This window comes from Lycorma delicatula, chromosome 2 (assembly GCF_047948215.1).
Source record: "Lycorma delicatula isolate Av1 chromosome 2, ASM4794821v1, whole genome shotgun sequence".
Lineage (NCBI taxonomy): Eukaryota > Metazoa > Arthropoda > Insecta > Hemiptera > Fulgoridae > Lycorma > Lycorma delicatula.
Window position 1 is genome coordinate 3207997 of NC_134456.1, and position 22961 is coordinate 3230957.

General features: G+C 31.4%; 1 protein-coding gene across 2 annotated transcripts in view; it reads left to right on the forward strand.

Annotated features, from left to right (window-relative positions):
* Nup50 (nuclear pore complex protein Nup50) overlaps positions 1–22961 on the forward strand; it is a 54942-nt gene that overhangs the window by 5176 nt on the left and 26805 nt on the right. The window contains exons 2-4 of one of the 2 annotated variants that reach the window (XM_075358168.1): positions 6177–6237; positions 14871–15034; positions 18195–18562. In XM_075358168.1, coding sequence (XP_075214283.1) covers positions 14876–15034; positions 18195–18562 — 527 coding nt within the window. In that variant the 5' untranslated portion in view covers positions 6177–6237; positions 14871–14875. The remainder of the gene's footprint in view (positions 1–6176; positions 6238–14870; positions 15035–18194; positions 18563–22961) is intronic. The other variant, XM_075358167.1, reaches the window with a different exon arrangement.

A 22961-nucleotide genomic window follows, 5' to 3' on the forward strand; every position in this document is an offset into this window, starting at 1 on the left:
CCAGTTATTTTCGTTTAACTTCCCAAACTGCTGTTATCCACATGTTCACAACTCAAAAATTTTCATGGCCACCATTTGCAATTATATGTGTGGGCCCATAACCCTTCAGAGTGCTTTTAATAAATACAATTGACAACCATCAGTTTATTTATATGTTATTTAATAAATTAAATAAGAACTCTCATATGCAGCATGTATTCTCTGTCTTCATTGTCTTTCCTATATAATTATTCCTATCGTTACTCGCTTGCTATTGATTGATATAAACCAAAACAATATAAGTTTAGTAACCAACACCTCAGTTGTATCATAACAGAATTTCAGAAAAATTAATGATAAATTTATTAAACTGTGAAATTTCATCTGATATGTGGCCAGATTAAAATGGTATTTCAGTGAAAGTTAACCAGAAAAGAGTATTCACCTGTTACAACAGAGAATTTCTGAATTATAAATATGAAGGTGAAGATATAGCTTATGTTACATTGTTTAGTAAAGGTGAAGAAATGGTTAATCAATTTAACCAATTTGGTGAAACAGTTATCAGATGTCATAGTTATCTTGATGTCATTGCCTGAGAATTTTAAACGTTTTATATCCGAATGGAAATCAGTTGCAGTTGAAAAACAGAAGCTTTTGTTGAGATTAGTAATTAAAGAAGAACATTTGAATAATAGAGTCGGTGCAGAACAATCAGTCACTTTGGCAGGTAATGTAGTAAGTAAAAGGAAAGGTTTTAATTGCAAAAAAATATGGACATCTTAAAAAAGGATTATAGAATGATAAGATTTTATATAAACAAGATCAGTGGACATGCTATTTGTGTAAGAAAACAAGGACTTTTGATTAATAAATGTCATTTTAGATTAGAAAAGGAAAAGAAAAATAAGAGTACTGCATTTATTGTAACTACAATGTTTGTTGACTTGTCTGGAGAATAGTGGAGTGTCAATAGCCGTGCGAGCGTGTACATTTTGTTGTACATGAGAACTGTTGGAAGATTATACAGAGATTGAAACTGAAATATTTAATAATAGAGATGGGTCAAAGATAAAAGCCACAGTATGGGAAAAATAAATTTAGACAGTGGTTGTGAATGGGTTTCAACATCATTAAATAATGTTCTGTTTCACTAGATTTAAAAGTAAATTTATTTAAGTGAGTTGTGTTTTATTTAAATTTATTTTCATGAGTCAAGTGTGGGGTACAGTATGATTTTAGATAAACAGACAGAAATTTACAAAGAATAATAATGTTAGTGCTATGACCAAACATCAAAATAAAATGTTTGTCATGTATTTTTATTATATCTCTTCTGAATATTTGATAGCTAATATTACTGCAAAACCAAATTTTGAACAAAGCTTGGGGGATTTGGCATGAATGTTTAGGACATCAAAACTTTAAACACATAAAAATATTTTGAAAAGATGCTTATATTGTTTGTATAAAGGGCAAACGACATAGGTCTTCATTTAGTCCAAGCAACATGATCACCAGTTGTATGTGTAAGCGCATACATGTTCATTTATTTGGCCCTATAGAGGTTAAATACCTCAGAGGTTCTAGATATTTCATCTTGATCAAAGTTGATTATTCTCATTATAGAGTATTGTATTAACTAAAAGAAAAGAATAAAGTATATGAAAATTAAACTATATTTAAAAATATCAAAGAGAACTACGGAAAATGAGATTAAAGTTTTAGATCAGACAACGGTAAAGAATTTGTAAATGAATATTAATGAAAGAAGAAATAGTTCATCAAAAGAGTATAACATATACTCCTGAACAAAATGGTAAAGTAAAGATGGAGATGAGAACCATACTAGAGGCAGCTAAAACTATGCTACAAGCAAAATCAACAGAAGCAGTAAATGTTGTTGTTTATATTTTAAATAGAACCAGTACCAATACAGTAGAAGGAAGAACACTGTTTGAATTGTGGTCTAACAAAAGTGTTGATATAAACTAGCTACGCATACTTGGTTTAGTAGGAGTGTGTGTTTATGTTTTACCTAAGCAAAAGAGATTGAAATGATTGGATGCTAAAGCTAAATGTGAGTATTTATGAGGTATGATGAAGAAAGAAAGGGATGCAAAATTTATGTACATAAAACCAAGAACATAGAAATAGGAAAAGATGTGTTTGTTTACATAAAAACTAAAAATGAAGGAAACAAATTTGAAAATGTAGTTGAAATGCCAGAAGTAATCAATGAAATTCAGTATGACAAGAATGAGGGAAACATAGATGGAGTTGAAGAGATAACAGAACAAGAAAGACAAGATATTGTAATTGAGGAATGAGATAGCAACCCAAAGGAAAATGAAGAAGGTTTGCGCCCTTGAAAGAATTGTTTGGGGGGGAGAACGATTTGAAAGCAATGAAGACATCAAGGAACACGTATGCAACGACTGAGTCGTCAACAACAACATAGTTGATGACTCGTCCTCAGACTTTTTATAAACAAGGGATATTGTAGCTTCCAAATCGATGGCAAAAGTGTGTAGATTGTGCAGAGAATATATAGAGAAATGATGAAGGTATAAAATGTGTATATTATTAATCAATAAATTTATAAAAAAATTACCATTTATGTTTGATTCATCCTTGTAGATGAAAAATACACTTGCTGCACAAAAGGGAATTTGAGGGGAGAGTAGGATGTCTCACTGTAAGTACTCTTACAGGACATGCAGTCGGTACCTCAGCCAATATGTTAAGTGCTTGGTGAGCTCAAAGATGGATAACTTTATGATAGCAGTCAGACAAATAATGATTGTCTAGGTCTGCTAGACCTTATGTAACATTTCTCTCTGAACTTTCGTACTAGTAAACATTGGGAAATCAAATGTAGAAGGAAAGATGCTGTATGAAACTTGCTTAAATTAGTATTCATTTTGCGAATAAAAAAGTAGCAGTATTTTTTGAGACATGCATTTTATGATTTAGCTACAGGGTCAATTCATTTGAGGTGATCCAAGGGTGGTTGCTTGACAAATTCAAAAAAATTGAAACTTGCCCACTTGTTTCCTACATTCCTCAGGACCTTAAACTGTTTTTTTTAAGCAGTTTACCTGTGGTGGCCATTTTTTTTACAGTGCGCACATCTAATTTCACGTTTGGTAATTTTTTTCAACAGGCAGGGATGGCATATACAGTTTGAATTATTTTTTTATATGTAGGTGTATGTTAGTAGTTTTACCATAAATAATATTAATGGTGATACTTACCCCTAAATTTTTATGAACTTTTGAAAACTAATTTTTTAAAAAACATCAAATTTTGGCTTCAAATAACTAGACTAATGTCAGACTGATCAGTCTGTAACTGCAAAGCTATATGATTCATAAATGAGCATATTGCAGCATGAATTTTCCTGATTCCTAAAAATAACTTCAAGCGCCTGCTATAACATGAACACTGCAGTTGAATGGTTCAAACACGTCTATTTCAACTATAATAATAAGTATAAAAATATTAAAGTGCAAAGAAGACAAGAAACCCCCTTGGAGCACTTATTTAATATTTAGTATGGTATCGCTTTTAACAGGTTTTTCATGATTTTTCAGAAATTTAACTTTTTTATTAGTACAGTACACTAGAAACCTTTTTATTTGCTATAAAAATCTACAAAAACACTAAGTTGTGCAAATTTGAGATTTTTATCACTAGCCCAATTAGAGTTATTTGAAGCCAAAATTTGAATTTTTAAAAATTCATAAAAATTTAGGGGTAAGTATATAACCATTAATATTATTTATAGTAAAACTAATAACATATACCTAGATATAAAAAAGTAATTCAAACTGTGTATGCCATCCCTGTCTCTTGAAAAAACGACCAAAAGTGAAATTTCACTGTTTTTCATGTTCAGCATTATTGATAATTTTGTCATAGAAAAAAATAGGCAAATAAACCACTGGACCAGTCTTTTACCTTGAGAAAATATGATTAAATTGCTTTATTTCATCCTTCCAGTACCAATAGTTTTTTAGTTATGATTTTTTACATAAATCTTTAGTCACAAAAGTAGGTGTGCACACCGTAACAAAAATTGCCATCACAGGTAAACTGCTTAAATAAAAATTAAAAAAAAATAGTTTTAAGCTCCTGAAACATACAGGAAACAAGTGGGTAAGTTTCAATTTTTTTGAATTTGTCAAGCAACCAGCTTATGTTTTTTGGAACACTTCAAATGGATTGACCCTATAGCCTTCATTTTTCAACATTAGTCAGTTGAAGATTACTTTTACAGATTTGTAAAATAGTACAGAAATAAAAAAAAAAAATTAACTAGTAATTGAACCACTTAAAGTAGAACTGAACTAATTGGTGTGTGTAGAAGTGGTTGCAAAACTGTACATCATGGTTACAACTGTACTATCATGGAGTACTGTATCTGTGAAATTAATAATTAGCAGAAAATATTAACTAAGGAGACATTTGTGTTGATTTATTGTAAACATTCAAAATCATAATAATTTAAATAATTTTAATAAACAAAATAATGTAACCGGCATTCTTAAAGATTAATTTTACATTTATTTTAAATTATATTTACAATTTTATCTCACTTTTAGTATTATTTTTACAAAATTAATTTCTTTTCTGAATTTCATCTTAGTGTTGCTTATTTCCAATTTGTTCTTGAGGTCCCTAGTGATCTATTGATCAAACAGAAATAATTTAACCAGAGTACTTCATTTTACTAATGATCACTTGTGCAGTAATGCTACATTTTAAAGTTTTAGGCTAATCATTTTTTAGGACCTTATGGGCCTGTGCATGTATCATTTACTGATTGATGAATGCAATCTCCTGGACTTCCATCTTTCATCAGATATGGTAGAGACAAATCATATACAATGCTTAGTTAGTAGCAGTGTTTTGGCATTCGTATTTTCAGTGACCAGTAAAAAAAAATGTCTACTTTTTCTACAATAATCTTAAATCCCATTTGCTGTAGCAGTGGATGTACAAAGTTTCTATTGTCAAGTCACTGGGAGTTTAGTAGTTTCAGTGGTAAAACCTCTTTACAGATATTTTTTTTTAGAATATTGTTAGTACTAAAGCATGTAATTTCCCGAGTTAATGCTTATTTTTTCTGAATTTATGATCTGAACACATTTTTGTAGAGACAACTTTGGACTAGTAAAAGCACTTTTTCCAGTGCTTTTCGAAAACATACTTTTTGCAGTTTTGATTTGACTAAAACTTAGGTCAGTTCACTTTTTTACTCAGAGAAGGGGGTGAGGATGGTCATTTCTTTGCTATTTGACTAAATAAAATTATTTTAAATAAGATTGTACAATCTTTTCCTTTTTTGAAAATAAAGTATGTTAAATTTTATTGTTTAATCAATTAATGTTAATGATTTACAATGTTACATTTATTTTGAACTTTAAACAATACTAACAGCTGTTAAGTGATCTTTAAGGTTATTGTTAGTGATTCTCATTTTGATAAAATCAGTAGTTATATAAATGAGTTAGTGCTACTATTGTGATTTGTTTTTTTTTCTCTATAATACGATTAATCATTATTGAATGAAGTTTCAGTGCATTATTTGTTGAACAGAATCAGTGTTTTGAGGTCTTTTCTATGTAATTGTCAATTATAGCTTAAAATTAGTTTATTCATTTAAATGTACATTACTTAATATTTCTTAACCCCCTTTAGGCTGAATGTAACATTTTTTTTTTAATTTAAAAAAAAAAAATAATTTCCAGTCTATGGTAATGTGTTAAAAAAAAACAACTATATTTCTCTATATTTTGTTTATGGCTTTTATCATAATGAAACAGACTTTGTTCAATATTGTTTTTTGGTCTCTTGTTATTTTACTTGGGACTCTTTAAGATTTCAAAAATATCACTTGCTGAATCAGTTCAATAAAATTCAGAGAAAGAGCTTATTGCTATTTAGATGTAGAGTGTGTTAATATTACTCTTTTAGTTTAATTTTTTTATTTATTTTCAGTTTTTGTTGGCTATATAAAATATTAAGATTGTCAAAATTTAGTTGAAAGAAAATGTATACTTTATTGATATCTGAATTATGTTAATATGACATATTAAGATATTTATATAAAATATCATTTTATAAATATAATTATTACACACTTAATATACTTTAATATGTATGTAATAACACATTATTTGATTATACAGAGTGATATTAAAGTATGGGAACCGCTTCGTTTTCAAAACTAAGGAATACTAGGAGATAAAGGTGTGAATATCTACATTATTAAAAAATTATTACTTTATGGTGTTTGAAATTTTTTCTGCCATCTTGGATTCACCACATTGAATCAAACTTTTTTTTAAAATAGGAAGGTAGACATGTCATAATGATTTTAATGTAAAGTTTTATGAGAAAAACTGTGATTAAAACCATTTCTTGATAAATGACTGTTTTCGAGTTATAAGCAATCAAAATTGTAAAAATGGAAAAATTTCAATGATGATAATAAAAAGAGGTAAAACACCCCATAGTAACCATTTTGTTTTTTATTACCTTTAGAATTTAATCTAATAACAAACTTTCAACAGTTAATGTTTGAATTAATGGTCCAAACACTAACAGCTTTCACAACAAAAAATAAAGCTAATAATTACAACAAAACAACTAATAATTTGCAACACTGCAAACTAAATTGTTAGGTCAGTTGATATAATTTACTATAGCATATTCAACTTTAAAATTTAGTGAAATGTTTTTTGTTCTAAATTACTTAATACAATAAATTTTGAAACAAATTTACGGTCATAAATCTGCTGTTACTTTATAGCAATGGAATCTGTATTTAAGTTACAACTGTGCTAGTTAAATTCTCATTTTGGTTTCTTACTTCAACATACAAGTACAGTATTTGATTTTCTTTACATTAATTACATACTGGAGAATTAAGTTGCAGGGGTTGAAATATTTGTTCTGCTGTCACAGATTTTATTATAATTATCTTCATTTATTCATTTAGCTTTATCATATGACAAAATACATCCTTTTAACTGAAACTGAAATAACTCTGTTGATGATGTACCGGTACAGTGATAGAATATGGCTTTACAAAATATATGTGATTTATTTAATAATAAAATTTCAAAACAGAACCAAAAAATAAATCAGCTGCGGCCAGGTCAGTACGACGATTTGCAGAAACCAGTACTGTAAGAAATTGTCCTTGCACCAGGAAATCAAAAAACTGCCACTAATGATGCAAAATCAGATGTGTAGATGTTTGTTGCAAATAACATTTTTTTTTGTAATGAGTCTTTTGACTTAAAGCAGATCTCTCGGGTGTGGTTCCTTGTAAATAAAACGTAGAAGTTAACTTTCCGAGGTTCTCTTTCTTTGTTGTTATTGGTCTGCAGATTGGTTTGCAATAAGTTTTCCAGAGCCTTTTCTCTTGAGCCATTTTCTGTAATTCTTTCCAGCTTGAGCAATTTTTATCATCCATGATATATTTTATCTTCTTCAGCCTACCCGTATCTGATTTTTTCTTCAGTTTTTCCTTCAATAATTGTTTTCAATAAAAAATTGAATGATATAATGCAAGAGTTGTAAACTCATGGTTCGCAGACTGAAAAAAATTATAAAAATTTATTTTATTTTATTTTATTCTTGTATATTTAAAAATTCAGAATAATTAAATTATACGAATAGTTGGATAACAATCATATTTAATTTTATTCAATGTTTGTTGAATTTGTATTAAATGAACTACAGTAGTAAATGTCATAGAACTGAATTTAATGAGTACATTAACAGTGGAAGAATTTCTTTAACCAAATTGATCTTAGTTTCTTCTCATACAAAACTTTTAACCACCTAACTTTTAGCGATAAATAGTGTAAATTCTTTCTTGTGCAATAATTTATTAATTAACAGTTACACAAGAAAGAATTGAGATACAATTATAACTGTTGAAAAGAATTCAGAAAATTTACTGTAATGTATTTAAAAGTAGTATGTTTTATTAAGGTTCAACTTTTTCATAATGCCATCCAAACGAAAAAACAAATATTTTTATGCACTATTAAAATATTGTTTGCACTGAATTGCTTCCCTCAATCCAGTACAGGTTAAAATTATTGGCCCAAAATTGAAAAAAGATTAAAGACCACCCCCTATGTAATAACTTGTAATAATATAATAACAATGTAAGCTAGGTTTCAACATTTTTGTAATTTGTTTATACATCAGTGGGTAAAATTAACACAAAAAATAAATAAATAAATTTTGTGACTATTCAATCTAAATATCTTTATAATACATTTGTTTGTATGTTACAAAAATCTCAAGAACCGTTATACTAATTTCTGCCCAAGTTTAATAGTAGCTTCGTTTTGTAATCCAGAATGTCATAGGCTATATTAAGATGAAAAATATGAAGAGGAAACTTTTGTTTATATGTTAGAAAAAATGTCAAGAACCATTAAACTAATTGCTAGTAGCTTCATTATGTAATCTGGAATATCATAGGCAATAAAAAATTATTTATTAAAATGTGTAAAAGTAATTTACGGTGCTGCTACACTTCTCATTCAGGCTGCTAGGTGGGAAATGCTAAATTCTCATGTTCTTTCTTATGGTGAGCCATTCCCAAGATATTTTTCAATAGAGATATTTTCAATAACAGGTCTTATTGAAATTGAAAAAAAAAGTTAAGTCTGTGAAAAGTATTTGTGATTCTGGTTTACAAACACCCAATTCATGATGAACAAGGTAATGAAAATCACTTTGATACAATGTTCTGAAATTCTTTTAATATCAATGAACTTCAAGAATACGTAAATATTAACCTTTTTAAATTAGTACCAGATCATTGTCAAGGATATTGATTCCATTACTCACAATATCTATAGTGACAGAAAAAAGTATTTTTTTTAGATGCTCCTGGAGGTACTGGGTAAACTTTTTTGATTCAATCTACTTCTAGCATTTGTTCGATCAACAAGTAGCATTGTCAGGGATTGCTGCAATGCTCCTCACTGTTAGGACTGCTCATTCAACTTTTAAATTGAATGTTTCAATTAAATGTATCATGTAGATAAGGGTCAGTTTGGTTTTAATTGATAATCTCCTCCTTTTTGTTATTTATTAAAATGATAGAAATTTTGCATATTACATGTTGAATGTATAATATTGCTGCAATTGGTGTATCTTGAGAAGCTGCCACATACGTGAAAAACCACCAAATGATGTCAACAATTGTGATTGTCTTTTACACACAGTAAAGATAGCTAAGGGGTCATGAGTAATGTGCCATAAGATATGCCAATGAGGGTCTTTTAAATGGACCTATAGGTACAGTCAAGAAATTTAAATGGTCAACTCTTAGCAGAGATCAGTTAGAAAATGGAGGGTGCAGTTTTAGTGTGTTTTAATTCAATTTGATGGCAAAACCGTGGGTAATCATGTGAAAAATACAGATAGCTACAATTGTGCCTTTCAGTATAACTTTTCAGAAAATAGAATTTGTGTGATTAAAGTTCTAAATAAACCACATAACAAATCATTAGCTGAGATGTAGAGATGCAGAAATTACAAGCCTGCCTATTGCTGAATTCCTAAAGTTCTAAACTTATTTTGATCAAATGTGCATGGAAGAAATATCTTTCCTTGGTATACCAGGGAAAGGTTCCCCTTCAGACAAAAAAAAAACACTGTTCAAGTATATTTAGTCATTATAAAATTATATGTGATAATCGCTGAAAAATATTAACACAGATATGGGTTGAATTGAGAGGCTCTTCCTTTTTTGATGAATAGACAGTGTGTATTTGTTCTTTAATAATGTGTTTTTTCCCCAAAATACAGGTATATTATTTTGTTAACTTATATTTTCCACCTTAACCTTTCTTAATGTTCTTTATAATACATCAAAGGCGACAAACTCGCTTTCTTTTAAGAGTAGTGGTTCTCAAACATTTTTTACATTCACTCATGTGAATTTCAAGATAACTAGAGTACCACTGAACTATTAAATGTATAATATTTCATTAGGATAGCGATAGCTAGATCGCAAATTATAAAGTGATAAAAAATTATAATTTAAAAAAAAAAGAATTTTTGCAAATTTGGAAAAGAATGCAGGTTTTTATTTGAAACACTTATTATTCATCATTTGATATTATTTTATTGTCTTCATTTTGTCTCTGCTCATATCGGTTTGTTTCACCTTGCAAAATTTAAGTCATTGAGGCGATTGCAAATATCTGATAAGTAGGCTAGTGATGTTGTTCCATATCTCTTGTAACACTCTATTGCACAGTTCAAAATCTGTATGGATTAGGCACATATGCATCTCTAAATATAGGGCAAGTAACCTGTTTAACATTTTTCCTTTCGAACCCCATTGTGTGTAGCAGTAACTAAATCCTGGCCACTACTCATTTCAGTACAATTTCAAAAATAAGTGAGAGTTTTAAAGCTCAAGGTTTAAAAAATTGACCACCTTTATGGCTTCCTTGAGAACATGATTAAATTGTTCTGGCATCCTTTTTACTATTAAAGCTTCTCTGTGGTGGCTACAGTGAATGAGGGTATGTAACGATTTTTCTTTGGTGGCAACATCTCCATATTTTCCTGTTGTAGTTTGAACACAATCAAATAAGAAACCAATGCTTTGCTTTCAGTTAAGTCCATTTTCTGCAAAGAAGTTATCAAGCTTTTTGAATACTTCATCGGGGTTTAATTCATATTGATAGCTCATCAAAGTAAATACTCTTTAATTGTACTTTGAAATACATACTGGATGTAAACGATAAGTCTTAGCATCAGAACTTGTTGCTATAGAATAAATGATTAAGAAACAGAGATTATTACAGCTTTTGGAGAAGGAGAATCAGAGAATTTGATGTATTTATGGAGCTAGGGATGAAGCATAGGATAAGATTGTCCGCCAGGGTGTTGAAGGGGAAAATAGACAATCCAGATTTTTTTATAATGATGAATGGTATCTTCCTTTGTTTTAAAAGTCATGTCAAAGTGGTAGATTTAAAAAGAGAATTTCACAATTTTGGTACTCTAGCAGCCAGCCCTAAGAATGTCTAGATTTTGTAGATAAGGGGAGAAATTGTGTCAGGTACACGGGGTATAAAAAAAAGTGTTAGGAGGACAAATTTGATAAAAATAATCTTATTATAATTAGTATTTCTTACTTTCAATATATTTTAAAGGGGTAGAATGATGAATTATGGATTTTGAAAATATGTTTTGAAAGGATGTAGCGACTTAAAACGTGTTATTTTAGTCAGGGATGTAAGTGGAAGAACCATGAATCTTGATGCATTGCATGAAGAGCTTGCACTTGACAGTTCTGTGAATGTGGAGGTTCGTTTTAAGGACGCACTATCTAATAGGAAAGGTCATAAAATAATAAATTTATAAGAAACTAATTTAATTTTAAATGGGTGAGAGATTGGGAACAAGGAGGAGCTAACTATGCATTACCTCTCCTGCTGAAGTTAAAATGGACGTCTAATGAGTATAGCATTTTTAAACATTTAGGTGAGTGTACAGTTCATTGGGGGTCGGGGTATGAAGAACAGTCCTTAATTATTTTAAGCACATATTAATTGAGACGTCTCTGAAAATGTTAAATAAAATAAACTGGAAAAGTATGAGAAAGCGACCATGATTGTCAGAAATGGTAGAAAAACTAGAATTTAAGTTTTCTAAACTTTTAAATATTCTTAGCAGGTATTGCTTTAACCGAGGTGGAGTCCTTTCAGCGCAGATTATTTGGCGCAGGTGGAAGAGGACGCCCCACTAGAAATAGATCAAGTCACTGAAGCTGAGGTTTCCGCAGCAATCAAAGCCACAAGCCCCAACAAGTCTCCGGGTGTTGACGGGATCGGTGCACGCGCATTTTGGAATGTTCCACTCGCTCTTATAGCCACCATAACCACAATATTCACGTTAATTTTGTACGTTGGATATTCTCCGAATTGCTGGTACACTGCAAAGGTGGTATGCCTACCCAAACCTGGGAAAAGTCTGCTCTTTCCCCAGAATTACAGCCCGATCTTATTATCAGGGTTGTCAAAGCTATTTGAAAGGATTTTCCTGGAGAGACTTAGGCGATATTTGTGAAAAGAAGTACGGCCTGAGCAATTTGAGTTCAGGGAGGGCCAATCGATGACTCTCCCAACTGGTTAAAATAATCTATAGTCTTGTCGGAGGCCTAAATAAAAAGCGGTAGCTGCAACCGTTTTTCTAGATGTGGCCAAAGCGTTTGACAAAGTTTGGCATACCGGCTTGCTATATAAACTCGTGCATACGATGATTCCCTGTCGCTATGTCAAATTGATACGGTCTTATTTACTAGACCGACAATTTGTTGGACGGGTAGGGGGAACAATCTCCTCCACCAGAGACATTGCCGCTGGAGTTCCCCTAAGGAGCAGTGCTTTCGCTGTTCTTGTACACGGCCTACGTCAACTATATGTCGCTGTTGGAAGGAGTCATAAGCTCTATACGCAGATGAAACTGCATATTGTGAATCCAGAAGTGTAGATTACGCGATCAAGACATTCCAAAGGATCTCAAATTGGATCTAGTAGAGCCGTGGCTCGATATGTGGAGAATCAAGGTTAACTGTGAAAAATCTGTGGCAATGATGTTCACATACAAGACATGTGCTCCAGCCAGGCAGCTGGAAATCTCAGGAGAGAAAATTCACTTTGGGGAAACAGTCAAGTACCTGGGAGTAGTCCTGGATAAACGGCTTACCTTAGGAGAACATGTTAAATATGTGACCCAAAGGGCAAAGGCCGTCAGGGCCTCACTATACCCAGTACTGAACAGTGCCAGCCCATATCCACTGGCGATGAAACTACTCATTTTTCGGCTATACGTCTTGCCGATTCTAATATGCTTACCCGGCATGGGAAGCTTTGTTGAACTCCACGCTTCAAAAGAAATTAGAAGCCGTCCAAAACATATTCAAACAAGACTCCAAGACAATATTTGGAGCACCGTGGTTTGTCAAAAATGCCACGATGCGGAATGACACACTGTATCCGAGGTGGGGGTGGCGCAGGCACGCAGACTTTTTGGGAGAGTGGCAGTGTCTGAACACGGCCATCTCCGGGATATCTGCAGAGAGGACCCTACTCCACAGGGTATAAGAAAACGGCCTCATGCTGTATTAGACGAACTGCCATGAAGAGACGGTACGGGAGTCAAAAAATGACAAACCTAGGCACAAAAGCTTAGTCTCCCATGGTCAGATCCAGTAAATAAATTTCACGCTGGTCCATACGTACAGGAACGCAAATGACCAAATCTGTCAATAAATAAAAACTTAAAATTTATAACCGCCACTAAATAACCCATGACACCCGCCCGATAATAGAAAGATACAGCAGCAAAGGATATTATCCAGGCTCTGCGATCTGTAGGGAGAAATATTGAAACTCTCTCCATTCTGTTCCATTAGAGGGAGAAAAATAAAATTTATATAAAATTTTTCAGCAGAAATTTGAGATATTTTTTGGTTTAATGAAAGTTTAAAAATTGCCAAATTTGTTTGGGAATTAGATAGTTTAAAGATTGTTTATTTAAATATGTTAGTCGATATAGTCCATACTTCCTCATTTTCTAAATTATTGAACGATGTGCTTATGCAAAGATTGGAAAAGCTGGCTTTAAAATGTAATATACTGAATAGTATATTACATTAATATACCAATATATATATATAATATTAATATGATATAATGTATATATAATGTATATATATGATGTATATATAATGTATGTATGATGTATATATAATGTATATATGATATATGATATGTCATATTTATATGTAATATATCATATTACAGGACCAGCTTTTGTAGCAAATACTACTCTGCTATTGATAATGTTTTAATTTGTATAATTTGTCTTAAATTAATGAATTTAAGATAAGTGAAAAAATTTTTTTCCTTCTTATTGACTTGAGAACTATTTTGGATTATATGGTCAGAAGTATCTTATTTTATAAGTTCTGTATTGTATATTTAAGGTAAAATGTATTAAAAGAATAATGGTTAGAACAGTTACAGTTCTGATGCTACGGGAGGATGGCCTCCATGTTGAGTTAAAACCCAAGGATGGCAATTGTTAAGTTCAACATTGAATAGGATATAGAGAAATTCTATGAAAAAGTATGGGATTCCATTCTCTGCTAAACAGAAGTTTTTAACATGGTGTGTAAAAACATTGTATTGTATGATGTGGAATTCTGTGGATTTAGAACTGCAGAAGATTTAAACAAATTTCCAAAGTTTAATTTAAAGCAATTTTGGCACCGCCTATAAACACCAAACTATATTCTCTACTTGGAAATATGTTGGAATTCATATTTGTGTAGTCTTTAAGAAAATTTTAATGACTGGTACATTTTATTGCCTGGCCGGCCATAGGTTACTTAATCAAGTTAAATAAAAAAGTAATGAATGGGCAGATAGGCTGGGTAAAGGACTGGAAGGAACTATTTGAAAGTTTAACATCAATTTTGATTGCACTTATGAAAATCAGAGAAGGTGGGTTTAAGAAGTAATGGATGAAGTAAGGTAATTATAAAAATCAAAGAAGAGACAAAACAAAATAATTCACAGAACTCTCACTTTATTATTAAATTTTATATATTTATTACTTACATAACAAATTATATATATAACTATATATGTAATGTATTTATTACTTATATATGCATTAACTCATGAGAATCGTTAATCTGCTGTGTAAACACGTTTTTTCCTGTACATTTACAATAGTTACTGTTAAGATAGTATGCAAATGGTTTTTTTTTTTTGTTCATTTGTCACAGTATTTTATTTTTTGTTTTATTTTTTTACTTGTAGTTTTAATGGCCAAACGTGGAGCTACCAGTGAGTTAAATCATGAAAACTGGGATAGAGAAGATGAACCTGAAGTAGCAGGAACATTTCAAAAAGCTTCAAATGATACAATGCAGAAAAGAATCTTTAAAGTTGCTAAAAGGAGATCGACAGGACAAGTAGACCAGGTAATGATTTTTTTATGGTTTGAAATTTATTTGTTTTTTGAATAACCATTTATTTGATTTTTAACATATGTTATAATGTAATGTCATAAAAAAAACATCAGTATGATAGTTGAGGTTGTCAAGCATTAAAAAATATTTCTTTACACATAAAACATACATTAATAAAAAGATCTGACAACTGAATTACTTGGCGTACTGGTTTGTTATTCTCATGCAGTGGAAAAATAATTATACATAGAAGTTACTTAAGATTTCTTTTGCGGGGGAGTTAGTTTATGAAGTTTTATTGTAAAATTATCATTGTATGTTTAAATGAATCAAAAAAAGTTTTTAAAATTCAAAAAAATGCTCTCCCACCTTCAAAAACACCTTCCAAGAAATTGTTTGATTTTTCTATATTTACTGTGTTAATTAGAAGAAACTACAAAAAATTCCACAAAAAAATGTACAGCCAATAAAAAGTTGCCCAAAATTTCTTTTTTGGGGGTGGGGATGAATTATGATGAAGTTTTGTTGTAATAAAGGGTCTGGTAGAATGATCTGACTATTTTCTAGTCATAACATTGTTATGTTTGCATAATTATCAGTGAGACCACTCTCTCGCTGATAGTTATGCCAATATGCCATTGTCTCACTGGTAGTCACTAGGTGGGACATTGGTCTCTCGTAGCTGTAGTCATACCATTTTAGTTGCCGCTATGAGTTGGTCAGGTGAACACTGTGCGTTTGTGATTGAAGCCTATTTTAAAAATAACAATTCCCTTACCATTACATATCCTTTCTTTTGCATACTTTTAATTTAAATCAAAACCCAACCACAATAAAACACCGGTATCTACTATGTAGTATCCAAATCCATATAAAAGTCTTTGTTATGATATAATAAGGATGATTTAAACCTTAGAACTTTTGACTTTGACAGCTGATTTGTGACAAGTTTACCACTAGATCAACCTGGTGGGTTATAGCTCTAGATCTATGTTTTCAGGAAAGTAAAATTAGATAGTACAATATATTTTATGTAAAATCTGCAGATTATTTTAAATTTCTATGGAATTAAATTCCATGACATGTAGGCTAATGAAAAATGAACCTAAAGTCTTTATTGTTTGGTTGTCAAGAACATCTGTAAACAGTTGTAATGTTTGCTGCTAAGCAGTTATTGACATCTGATTCAGATTACCTTATAAATATTTTATTTTTATAAATATTTTATTGTGATGAAGAATACATGCCTGCAGCTAGCTAGCTGGTTTGGTGACACATAATGCATATAATGGTAAGTTCATGTATTTTGTGCAGTAACTGCTTGTCACACATGTTCTTTTGTATTATTTTGTAAATATACACAGTGTATGTAGTGTATGTAATAAAAATATTACAGGTGACCTAACTTGAGAATGGTATATTCCATCTGAAATTGGTGTAGCCACTTTTAGAATGGTGTAGCCATTCCAGGTTTATGGATTTCCCATTCCTTTTTTTCACAGAGCCAAACTAACTGTTTGGTATTGTTATGCCAATCATTATTTCATGCATTACAGTAATTAAGTTTCTAAAACTAAATATTTTATACATAAATGTTTCTGCTGCTTCAATGAGTGTATTTTTTGGTTTGTGAAGTGCATATTATATTAATGAACTAATTTTTAGTAAATATTGTTTTTATTTGAATAATTAAGTTTTTATTTCTATTTTTTAGAATATTTTGTAAATAAATAACTGTATGAAATATTTTCCCTTTCTATTCTAAATATTAGACACACATGTGAATGCTATGTTGTAACAATAAAACTTACAAACATTCATAACTTACTTCCAATCTCCAGATGACATGACAAGAGATTTCCAGCACTACATTTGCAGACATAGGAATAAACATGTTGATAGAAAATTAAATTAAATTTAAATGTTAATTAGAATTTTATTTAATTATTTTTAAATAATTATTTAATATTTGTTAATATATTTTTAATTTAATTTCTATAAATTTGAAATTGTTTGTGTATCTGGGTGAGAACTTCAGACCAAATTTGTATTAAAAAAAGATTACAAACTTGTTTATTTTTATGAATAATATTTTTGTGGCAGTTATATTATGCATTGCATAATAGCGTTGTTTCATTGAGAAAATTAAAGAATTCAGGATTATATGATATTCTGTTTGTGTAATGGTAATTGTAATTTACTGGTAATTAAAATAATCATTTTAATATAGTAGAAGAGAGTGCAAATATATTGCAAGAAACAGGCCTAAAGTATTAGTTACATATATTGTCAAAATTTCAGCTAGAAAAAATTAAAGAGAAATCTGTGGCATAGTTTTTTTATTTCATTCTTTCCAGTTTTTTCTGTGTAAACAAAATTAATCTTTATCCAGATGGTCATATGTACTCTTGTGGTATTTTAATTCAGTTGAGCAGCTTAAGTAAACGAACTATAAGCATATATGTGTAAACTAATTTTATTGATATAGCTACTGCTCTACACCTGGAGGAAATTACTTAGCTTTGGTCTAGGTTCTTGTGAACCTTCCACATAATAATAATAATAATAATAATAATAATAATAGTCTTCCACAGACATTTTATAGCTAATGCCAGCATGAATCAGGTCTCTTGTAACATGAATGAATTTCATCAAATAACTGTTTTCAGGAGGCAGCTCAAATTCACCTGTCTCTGTCTAGTTTCTATGTAATTTATATTCAAAACTGTCTCTACCTATATTTTGGTAATCACATTATTTGTTGTTACCAATTTTATTGTTTCTCACCATTAACCGCTAACTGGGGAGGTGCTCTGAAGTCTGCAGGTGGGCTGTCAGTTTTAGGGTAGAGAAATGTGTATTGTTTGTAAACACATTTTGGAAGAGGCATCTACTCTTTTTCAGCATCCAGGTCCACAGCCCAGATTAGAAGAGCCATAGAAGAGAATAAAAAATTCATGGTAAATTTTGTGAATTTTAAACTGTAAGATAAGATTTGATGTTACAAAAAATTCCCACATGCTTATGGTTCTCAGATTCTTTAAATCGATGTACATAAATAATGTTTTTGTATTATAAGTAATTCACATAGATGGATACAAAGAATGCTTAATATATATGATTAATCAATTTTTATAAGAACGAAAAAATTGTTACATACATTTTATTTCAGGGATCATCAAAAAACGTCTTTTCTTCATTTTATGGATTTAACACTGATAAACCACCGATGACGTCCAGTGCTGATGTAAAGTCAACATTTAGTTTTCTTAATAATAGTGCGACATCACCTACCTCTAATGGTATTCAGGATCAGCCTCAATCTTCATTAAGTGCTTCAGTGTCATCAAGTAATGCTTTTATAAATACAACTACAGCTACTCAGATTTCCAGTGTAAATGATTCTGATGATTGTGCTAATAGTAAAAAGTATCCTGCTAAATTAATAAGACTGAATCAGTGTGTTGCTGACTGGATTAAGACACATGTTGATAAAGACCCTTCGTGTATACTGACACCGGTGTTCAGAGATTATGAAAGGTAGGACATTATATTGATGTTAAAAAGTTTAAATTCCTTAGATAACAACCTTCGTAGTTGAATGCATTAAATAGTAATTGTTCAAACCTGTTCATAAGGTCTGTTGAAAAATAAAATTGAACTTTTTCTAAAAAAAAAAAAATTGAATATTTACATAATTATATAATTTCCTTCAAACTACTATTATGCCTGTTGTACACAATTTTCCTTCATCCTTTCCACTTTAAGAAGACCCTGAAATTTTTTTTTGTCCAATCATTTGACTGGTTTGATGTAGCTCTCCAAGATTCTCTACTTAGTGCTAGTCATTTAATTTCATTATACCTCCTACATCCTACATCTCTTAACAATTTGTTTTACATATTCCAAACGTTGCCTGTCTGCACAATTTTTCCCTCTACCTGTCCCTCCAATATTAAAGCGACCATTCCAGGATGCCTTAATATGTGACCTATAAGTCTGTCTCTTCTTTTAACTATATTTTTCCAAATGCTTCTTTCTTCAACAGTTTTCCGCAACACCTCTTCATTTGTCACTATATCCACCCATCTAATTTTTAACATACTCCTGTAGCATCACATTTCAAAAGCTTTTTTTCTCATCATCGGTATTCCGATCGTCCAAGTTTCACTTCCATACAAAGCTACGCTCCAAACATATACTTTCAAAAATCATTTCCTGCCGTTTAAATTAATTTTTGATGTAAACAAATTACATTTCTGACTGAATGCTCGTTTTGCCTGTGCTGTTTGGCATTTTATATCGCTTCTGTTTCGTTCATCTTTAGTAATTCTACTTCCCAAATAAAATTCTACTACCTCCATAACCTTTTCTTTTCCTATCTTTATATTCAGTGGTCCATCTTCATTATTTCTACTGCATTTCATTACTTTTGTTTTTTTCTTGGTCATTTTCGTGTGGTAGTTCTTGCATAGGACTTATCCATGCCATTCATTGTTTCTTCTAAACCTTTTTTACTCTCTGTTACTATATCATCAGCAAATCATAGCATCTTTATCTTTTCACCTTGTACTATTACTCCGGATTTAAATTGTTCTTTAACATCATTAACTGCTAGTTCAATGTAATGATTAAAAAGGTGGGGATAGGGAACATCCTTGTCAAACTCCCTTTTTATTATGGCTTCTTTCTTATGTTACTGATGCTGTTTGGTTCCTGTAAATGTTAGCGAACATTCTTCTATCTCTGTATTTGAACCCTAATTTTTTTAACATGCTGAACATTTTATTCCAGTCTATGTTATCGAATGCCTTTTCTAGGTCTATAAATGCCAAGTATGTCGTTTTGTTTTTCTTTAATCTTCCTTCTACTATTAATGTGAGCGCTAAAATTGCTTCCCTTGTCACTATACTTTTCCTAAAACCAAATTGGTCTTCTCCTAACACTTCCTCCACAATTCACAGTTCTGTACAGAATTCTAGTTATGATTTTTTATGCATGACTAGTTAAGCTAATTGCTCTGTATTCTTCACCTTTATCTGCTCCTGCTTTCTTTGGTATCATGACTATACAATCTTTTTGAAGTCTGACAGAACTGATCCTTTTTCATACCAGTTTGTATAATCTATATTGCTTCCTCACCTGCACTGCGCAGTAATTCTGCTGGTATTCTGTCTATTTCAGGATCCTTTTTGCCATTCAAATCTTTTAATACTCTCTTAAATCCAGATCTCAGTATTGTTTCTCCTCTTTCATCCTCTTCACCTCTTCTTCTTTTATAACATCATTTTCTAATTTATTTCCTCGATATAACTCATCAATATATTCCACCCACCTATTGACTTTTCCTTTCGTACTATATATCAGTGTACCATCTTTGTTTAACTTTCCTGTATGCTCAGTCTATTTTGTCAGTGTTCATTTCTCTTTCCACTTCAGAAACTTTTCTTAATTCACTCTTCTTTCGCTAGTTTGCACTTCCTGTTTACAGTATTTCTTAATTGTCTTTAGTTCCTTTTACTTTCTTCATCACTAGCATTCTTATATTTTCTGTGTTCATCCATCAGCTGTAATATATCCTCTGAAATCCAAGGTTTTCTACCAGTTCCCTTTGTTCTGCTGAAGTTTGGTTCTGCTGATTTAAGAATTTCCTTTTTAACATTCTCCCATTCTTCTTCTACATTTTCTACCTTATCTTTTTTACTCGGATCTCGTGCGATGTCCTCCTCAAAAATCTTCTTTACCTCCTCTTCTTCAAGCTTCTCTATCTTCTTTCATCTGACACCTTTCTTCAGGATTTTATACCCCAATCTATATTTCATTATCACTAAATTGTGGTCGCTATCAATGTTTACTCCAGGGTAAGCTTTGCAGTTGACTAGTTGGTTTCTAAATCTTTGCTTAACCATGATATAATCTATCTGATACCTTGCAGTAACACCTAATTTTTTCCATGTGTATATTTTTCTATTATGATATTGAAACTGGGTGTTGGCAACTAAATTATACTTTGTGAAAAACTCAATAAGTCGGTCCCCTCTTTCATTCCTTTTGCCCAACCCATATTCAAGCACAATATTTTCTTCCTTGCCTTTTCCAACGCTTGCATTCCAATCTCCAACTATTATTAAATTTTCATCCCGTTTTATATTTTTAATTGCTTTGTCAATTTCTTCCTATACACACTCTACCTCATCATCATCATCATCATGGGTGCTTGTAGGCATATACATGTTGAGAATCGTTGTTGGTTTTGGTTTAGAATTTATCCTTATTACAATAATTCTGTCGCTATGCCTTTTGAAGTACTCTTTCCCATTATTTGAAGCTGAATTAATTATTCTAAATTCACCTGACCAAAAGTCATTTTCCTCTTCCCATGAACCTCGCCAATTCCTACTACATCTACATTTATCCTATCTATTTCCCTCTTTAAATTTAACCTACCAACGTTTTTTAGACTTCTAACATTCCACGCTCCGACTCGTAGAATGCTATTTTTTACTTTTCTGGTGACCCCTTCCTTAGTAGTAGATACCTCTCTGATATGGTTGCACCTTCGGTCCAGCTACTCTGTATCACTGAGCACTTAAGCCCCCTCATCATCGGCAAGGTCTCATGATTCATAGAGACAAATTGAGTAGAAAAAAAACTGTATTTTTACAAAATGAGATTTTTACTACTTTTCAAAATAATCCCCACCAATATTAATACACTTGTCCCAACAATGAACTAATTTTTTTTTATACCTGATGCAAAGAAGTCTTTGTCTTGTTGTTTGAGGCACTTTCCACATAATGCATGCCTCCTTGAGTTGACCAAACAAACAAAATTCCGAGGGAGCCAAATCTGGATTGTAGGGAGGGTGTGGTAGTAATCTCCTAACCCATTTTTCCAATGGTTTTTTGGATCAGCCGGGCAGTTTGAGGGTGAGCATTGTCATGTAATAATATCACGCCTTTTCTTTGAGATCCGCAGTGTTCTCTCATTGCTAGCCTTACTTTTTGTCTGAGTAGTAGACTGTTTATTGTACACTGATTTTCCAAATACTCACAAAAGACGACACCTTGGGCATGACTTTTCCCACTGATGCTTATGTTCTGAATTTCTGTCAGACAGTTGAGCCGTGTGCTTCCATTCTATGCTTTGTCTTTTGGACTCTGATTCAAAATGGTGAACCCAAGTTTCATCACATATATCTTGTTTAGAAAGTGTCACCTTCCCTTTCACATCATTCTTTCAAGTCTGTAGGCATTTTAGAGTCTTGTTTCCTTGTGTTGTGTTAACTCTTTCGGGACCCACCTTGCACTTGTTTTGCTGTCCTTGAGCTTGTTACTGATAATGTTTTGAACTGTTCCAACACTTACTGCAACTGTTTTTGCATGTATTCAAGTGTAATATGTCTGTTTTCACGAATAATGTCGTCAATGTGGGTTTCAAGCGAAGGAGTTGACACTTCAACTGGCGGGCCAGGACGTTGCTCGTCAGTCACTGAGGTTTGACCATTTTTGAACTATTCTACCCACTTACAAAAATTTCTGTGGTTTATAAAACTCTTAAAACATTCAAGAAAAGATTTTAGCTAGTTTTTCACCTTCAGAAAGCAAAATACGGTTCACTGAACATTGTTCAACTAATGTGGAAACTTCAAGCTGACACGCCATCATTAAATGCAATATTGAGGTTATAAACAAAACAATTTTTATCAGTCAGCTGTTCTCAGGTCATTCCAATGATGCCAACCTAAAGTCATGAAAGTACAAAACTCCTCTTACAAACTGTTTCATTTCTACATCAATTTGTCTTTTTAATTATTGAATCTCCCCCATATTAACATGTAGGAAGTTATTTTTTTATGTTTTTTAAAAATAATTGTAAACAAATTATAACCAAAAAATAAATTTAATAGGTATTAACAGCTTCTTGTATTGGATTTATA